The sequence below is a fragment of the Engraulis encrasicolus genome, chromosome 23 (genome assembly GCF_034702125.1).
Source record: "Engraulis encrasicolus isolate BLACKSEA-1 chromosome 23, IST_EnEncr_1.0, whole genome shotgun sequence".
In the NCBI taxonomy this organism is placed as follows: Eukaryota; Metazoa; Chordata; class Actinopteri; order Clupeiformes; family Engraulidae; genus Engraulis; species Engraulis encrasicolus.
The window spans coordinates 12,371,009-12,378,148 of NC_085879.1; the positions used below are offsets into that span (position 1 = coordinate 12,371,009).

Here is a 7,140-nt window from a genome sequence, read left to right on the forward strand (position 1 = left end):
TGTGTGTGTGTGTGTGTGTGTGTGTGTGTGTGTGTGTGTGTGTGCACGCTACAGCAGGTGGTGCATGCAGCATAGACTATTCTTCTTTGCCTTTTTCTTCCAAAAATACACACAAACAAGCAAAATGACACAGTCAGTGATGAAATGATATCTCTAGGCCCCAAACTGAATGGATGAGGATGAGATTACGTGCTCAATTTTGTTCATAATCTTCATCATGGTGTCATCCATCACTGTGATCCATATACAGTACATTACACAGCAAGACAAATTACACCAGCAGAAATCCCAGGTTGCAATTTCAGATAGCCACCCACACGCAAATACACACACACACACAGACACATACAACAATATTACCACACAAGTGTACACGCACACACATGCGCATGCAGAGAGAGAGAGAGAGAGAGAGACGCATATCTGTAAATACCCAGACACACTCATGTACAAAGCTACTGCCTGTTGCCCTTCATGAACATCATGGGTGGGAAACCTATGACGTGCGGGCTGTTTACGGCCCCATGAGGATGGCCCGGACCCTGATATATTTCATGTGAAACTACATAACATTAAAATGATGATGTGTTTTTAATGCAATCTTAGACATTACATTTGCAATACAATTAAGTATTTTCAGGGGACTTGATGGAGCTGTTCTGCCCTACAAAGGCAAAGTGCAGTAACTACACATTTTGTCAAAACTGAGTTTAGTTTGAAAACGGTCTTTAATTAACCCCCTTTATCTTGCATCAAAAACCTTATGGTCCAAATGTGTTCCATCTTTAGAGATACTGCCATGTTAAATTTGCAGTAAGCTCAATATCCAAATTACTAACAAGGATTTGAAGGCATTTTCAACGACGGCATAGTTACTGCACTTTGCCTTTGTAGGGCAGTGTTGTAAAGGTGGCCGCCTTCAATATAGGCCTAAAGTGCAGGGGGAAATCCTGGTTTGTGTTACATAGTACTACTGGCCTTGGGGGACTTGAATGTAAAAGGTTTCTCTCCCCTGGTGTACATGATGTCTTTCTCAATCTCAGTATCTGACATCATGCATTGCATTCACCCACCCAACCCCCCTCCTACCCCTGACATACACACTTCTCCTCCAAAATCCTTCTCCCTCCTCCCTCCACCCTTTTTTCTTCTCCTCCTCTCAATTCTTTTACCGTCCTTGTGATTTCGTCCCCCTTTCTTCTAACTCATCCCATCCCCTCGAACATTTTTTCCCCTCATCTCCTCTCATTTTCAACTCCAGATGACTTCATCCTTGCTTTTCCTCCATTAACCATCTTATGTTGGCGATAATCTTTCACACTTCTCATTTTTCCACTACTCTTCCTCTCATTCCTTGTCTTCCATGTGTCATTGTCTTCCATGTGATTTCTGAATGTCCCTCCAGTGTGGCCACCTGCGTGGTGGGTTTCCGTGGCGATGCACTCTTTCATGTTTCAGCAGCAGGTGGTGACTTGGTGCAATTTGAAAACTCCAGAGATTGGTGATTTGTCAAACCCTCCATCACCCCTCCACCACCTCTCTCCATCTCCTCCATCCTCTTTCCTGCTTTCCCGATGCCGCTGATTACTGATTTGTCATCCTTCTCCCTATCTCTCTGTTTGCTTCACCTTCCCTCCCATCTCTCTCCCTACTCTCTCACTCCCCCTCTTCCCTTTCCCGTTTTACTCACCTACCCCACCTCACTCTGTCTTGATCTGTGTGTGTCTGTCTCTCTCTCTCTCTCTCTCTCGTGTTCATGTTTCCTCTTCTTTCCTCCTCTTTTGCAACCCTTTTCCTGTCTTTTTAGTTTCTCTGTCTTTCATTCTCAGTGCATCTTGTCTGATGTTCCTCAGTTGTTGGAGGCATGTCAGTCAACTCTAATGATAGCTCTGTTAGCTGTACTCGTGTGTGTGTGTGTGTGTGTGTGTGTGTGTGTGTGTGTGTGTGTGTGTGTGTGTGTGTGTGTGTGTGTGTGTGTGTGTGTGTGTGTGTGTGTGCTTTGAATATCATTTGTTTTGTTGCTTATTTACCTTGTAATACTACATCACTTCATTGTTAACACAAGCACACACACACACACAAGCACACACACACACACACACACAGTCTGTCAGGCGATCTGTGAAGAGATCAGTAAGAACTCATCTTGAGTGCGAGCCCAGTCTGTGTCTTATTCAGGCGCGGAGTGGCCGTCGGGAGATCGGGGACTTGTCCCGGTGGGCCGCGGCCGTGAAAAGTTTTATCGCGGCCGCTATGTATATTTATCCTGCCCAGGAGTTTCCAAATTATACTTCTAAGCACTCACTTCCCAATTACCAATTTACCGTGTTTCACTTAAGCTGACTAGCCAGTATTTATACCGTATACCAGACGGCAATACCTCACTGACGGTGTCAAACAGTAAATTGGCCACACCCCTTCTCTACTGATAATTTTCATACACCGTAGATCGCGGAAGTTTACAAGATCTTAGTAACACAGTTTCGTTTTCAGTATTTAAATAACCTGTGATATGTAGATTGGTTACCAAAGGATGGAAATATTAGTAAATTATGATTTATTTTCCGATTTCCACACGACTGTTACAGTTTACAGCCTTTCCAGTCCAGATTCACTTGCTCTTTGGTTATTGAATTGGGTTACGAACAGACTCCACCAAGTGGTACGGAAGAGAACTGCACCTAACGGAAGCAATAGGTTTTGTTTTGATTTGTTAGAACTACCAGAGAAATTAGAACACAGGGGAACTACTACCAGTATATTATAGTCGAAATAATATTATTATCATACATATATTTATATGTGGTACATTTAGGATGTAGCCTATGTCTGAAGAAATGGAACAAAATAATTACCACACAAGATTCTGATGTGACCAGTGCTGGGTGTGTAGGCTAAACTGTGGATTAAAGTAGAGTGATTGCAAGAAACAAAGACATTTGCTGCGACGAAGACAGCGTTTTAAGGTAGGCCTACACCGTTTGGTTATACATTTTGTTGACTTATGGTTGTGCTTTGAAGTAGCTAGGTTTGGCTTATTTCCTGCATGGTGGGTTTATTGCACAATGTAGACAGACTTTTTGTAAGCTATAGGCCTAGGCCTAGGCTACTATACTATATTTTGTAAGCCTACTCTTCTAAAAATCCCCACACTAAAAACTTTGTGCCCATGCTCATCCTGTCTTCCTTAAATGATATTTCAATTTCAAACTGTCAAAATGACAGTGGAGTGCACATTTGCATGGAACAGTAGCGTGATGTAGCCTAACCTAGTAGGCCTATGAATGCTTTGGACTGTGATGGTGGCTCCAGTGGTGTAGTCTACTTTTTGAAGTGGGTATACTGTATATTTGAGCATTTTTTGATCTGTACTGTAATAATTTTTGCTATTGTAAATAATGGATCAATCAATTTTAAGTGGGTATACTGTAATCCCTGAAATTTTGAAATGGGTGAGCATACCTAGACTACACCACTGGCTGTGCATTTCATCAAGGTGTAGGCTAAATTCTCCAATTCAGGTTGATATTTTGACAACACTAATGTTCACATGTAGTACGACTGCAGATTTTGTGGCTTTTGTCTTTTTGGTTAGGAAACCATGTTGTTCACTTTGTTTTTTGTTTTTTTTTGTTTTAAAAGAGGGCCGCCAAGGGTAAAATTCTCCCGGTGGGAAAAGGTGGGCCACTCCGCCCCTGTGTCTTATTATTGTGCAAGTGTTTGAAAAGGCCTTGAAAAGACACTGTGTGCGGCGGGTAGTGAAAAAGGCTTATCATTCGGTTCAAAGCAGACCTCACCTGCACACACTCACACTCACTCTCACTCTCTCTCTCTCTCTCCGCCCCTCTCTCACTCTGCTCTCCTGGAGTGAGATGCTGAGAGGATGCACAGTCAGAGGAAGCAAGAGAGAGAGAGAGACAGGACAGGAGAAAAAGAAACATCAGAGAGAGACAGTGTGAGAAGGGAAATGAAAGATAAAGGGTGCTGAGAGGCAGAGACAGTGGAGAGGAGAAACAGTTTGCCAGCAGTAGCAGGCTGCTTCCTCCGCTAAACTGGAGGGCTTCACACACTGCTATGGTGCTACTGGGCCTTAGTTCCACTGCCACCTCTGAGTGGACCACAGATGGAGAGTTGGGCAGGAGAAGAAAAAGAAAGTGAGAAGGCCAAATCCAACCTGCATACTGCACCGGAAAAGAGTTCAGTTAAGCCTCAATTTGAGTTAACTTACAAACTTAAGGCAGCAGGGCAACTTACTTTTTTTACGTTTAACTAACTTGCTATGTTTTACGGTGTGTGAGCTTATGAAATAGAGAGAACATGGGGGGAGGACGCAGAGGGTGGAGGCAGAGGAAGAAAGAGAATAGAAAAGATAGAAAGAAAGAAAGAAAAATCAGGGGCAGAGCGGACTGGATGGAGAGAGAAACAGTGGTGGTATAGATAAATATACATAGAGAAAAAGAAACCGATGGAAAGAGAAGGGAAAATGGAGAGAAAAAGAAAGACAGAATGAGACAGGCTGGCTGGGTGAAGAGGCAGTGGTGTTAACTGGGGCAGTGAACACAGGATACGATGCAATAAAGCAGAGGGCTGTCAGAGCCCAGTGGAAACTATGAAGAGAATGGGAGCCGCGTGCGCGTGCACACACACACACACACACACACACACACACACACACACACACACACACACACACTTCCAAACTTCCTTATTGCGCTCTCTTTCTCTCATACACATAAATGCACGCGTACCCACCCACGCAGGACACACACACACAAACAGACAATTTAAAATATAGTAGCCTACTAGACTTAGCGCTGGAACACTTTGTCTGTGCAAGTTTTACCTATCTGAAAGGCGTTAAGTTTATCAAATCTTTGCCCATGCTAATGATGAAGTGGTTTGGTGAAGTGGTGTGGCTGATACAAATCTTGCAAATCTTATGCACATCTTGGCCCATGCTAGAGACGAGGTCTTTTCCAGTTAAATTTGCCATTGAATGCTTATTATGAACTAAGCTAAACTTTTTAATGTATTGTTATTATTATTATTATTATTATTATTATTATTATTATTATTATTATATGGCCCTACTGTGGCTGTAACGGTGGGGCACTGGGCTGCTACGCTGGCAACCCGGGTTTGATTCCGGCCCGGGTCATTTGCCAATCCCTCCCCGTTCACTTCCCCGTTCACTTCCTGTCTGCTCTCAAACTATCCTGTCTGAAAATAAAGGTCCAAAAAGCCCAAAAAGAATAATAATTAAATTAAATTAAATTAAATTAAATTAAATTAAATTAAATTAAATTAAATTAAATTAAATTAAATTGTTTATTTATTTATTTTATCATTTCAGTGTTCAATTCAGTCAACAGGAACTGCACCTCCTGCAATGAGCATTCTTGGTGACATCATAATCGCTAGGCAACTAAAATGTTTTCATTAGAACTATGAGCTTTAGAATTTTAGAAGAATAGAATGTTCAAACTAGAATGTTGGCAAAATCTAGTCACTTCTCACATGAGCAAGCTGAAGGCAAGTCACTTGTGATAAACCTCTGCGATTTCTAAGCGATTTCTAAGGACTTTCAATGGCTTTTTGTCCGAAAACTTTCAACCAGAGTGGATCATGGATTGGGGCTGAAGGCCATACTCGTTCTAAGAGAGTGTTTTCCCATGTGAACTCTGCTGAAGAAATGGCCATGGCCTCTCATTGGAGGCCCCAGTCTGAGCATCCATACAAATATGTGCGGGCAACACGGTTTTCTTCCAGTAAGAACATAATCTTTTATTACTTTTTAATGTTGTCAATAACTTTATTTATTGGGGTCACATGTAACATAAGTATTGTGTATTTGTAGGCAAGTATTGGAAGCAGTATCAAAAGGGGCAAGCCGCTTCCCAGGAGCAGCAGTACCATGGTATGACCAACCTTCCAACCTCAGCACCTCAGACCCTGAGATTTGTGGGCAACTTGATCCACCCTCAGTCCACCAGTGTCAGAGGTAGCCAGCTGGCCTCCACCGGACCTGTGGTGACTCCGATGAGGAAGGACATTTCCTTTGCGGGGCCTGCTCTTCCCAACATGGCTACAACCTGCCCATCCAACATGAACAACCTCATCCCTACATCTGATGGCACAGCTGCTTTGCTGAGCCAGCTTGGACCCCTAAAGTTTGTGGGGAATCTCAATCTACCAGCTGGGGGTTTTCGGCAGAACATCAAGCCAGTCCAGTCGGCTGGCATCATGACCCACGGAGGACTAGCAGCTCCAAGGGTCGACATCATGACATCAACGTCTGCAGCTCCTGCGAGTCTCTCCACTGGGGCCTTTGGTGGAGCCCCGACTCACTCTCAGACCGCTGGCTCTCACTACAGCAGAGAGGACCTTCTAAAGATGATCAATCTCCATGGTGAAATGATGGTCAAGTACAGAGAGCTGAGGGGTAAGGCTGAGGACATTGAAAAGCTGATGAAGCAGTCAGTGTGCCCTACTGAGCGTCAGGAGAAGACAGAGAACAAGGCAAAGGCATTGGATGATCTCACTGGGGGTATTGTTCTTCCTGAGGATGCTATGGAGAAACTTGAGGCTATTCCTGGCATTTTGGACTTGGCAAGAGAGATGGGCTTCCTGCCTATGTGTTAAAGACATTTCATTTAATTCACATTTAAAATGTCATCATGCACTGTTATTATTGTTATAGTTTTTTGCATTATTTTTAATTATTATTATTACTATTATCATTATCATTATTGTTATCATTATTATCATCATTATTATTAAATTATATTTGTAGCCTTATTTATGTGTCCTTTCAGTGTTTCTAAGTCTTAAACTGTCTTATCAATTGATCACATCTCACCAGAGAACACACCCAGTACACTTGACGAACAGGAATGAAATGCTTTATAACTGAAATTCCACTATTGCTCAACAAGTATAGGTAAGGTAAACATTTTTGAATGGGCAGCATGAATTCTGGAAATAAACTACTAAAAATATTACACAGTGCACCTTTAAAGAAATCTATAAAATACCATACCATACCGTACCTCTGGGATATTATATTTTGGCTATAGGCGACCCCATTATTTGCATTATCAACACATTTCAGTATTAATTTCGATATTCAATTTTTTTAAT

The 7,140-nt window shown here is 42.4% G+C and overlaps 1 protein-coding gene across 1 annotated transcript; it reads left to right on the forward strand.

Moving 5' to 3' along the window:
* Positions 1-5,531: 5,531 nt before the first annotated feature.
* On the forward strand, positions 5,532-6,682 carry LOC134440165 (uncharacterized). Its single transcript, XM_063190119.1, has 2 exons — positions 5,532-5,768; positions 5,858-6,682. Exons 1-2 carry the CDS (start codon positions 5,588-5,590, stop codon positions 6,640-6,642), a joined length of 966 nt encoding a protein of 321 aa, XP_063046189.1. The 5' UTR covers positions 5,532-5,587; the 3' UTR covers positions 6,643-6,682.
* Positions 6,683-7,140: the final 458 nt, after the last annotated feature.

What these genes read in the sequence shown, in the direction of transcription:
- LOC134440165 (XM_063190119.1), top strand. Translation starts at nt 5,588, where the DNA reads ATGGCTTTTTGTCCGAAAACTTTCAACCAGAGTGGATCATGGATTGGG. An exon ending in GGCAACACGGTTTTCTTCCA is followed by an intron (nt 5,769 to 5,857) that starts GTAAGAACATAA and finishes GTGTATTTGTAG; the next exon opens with GCAAGTATTGGAAGCAGTAT.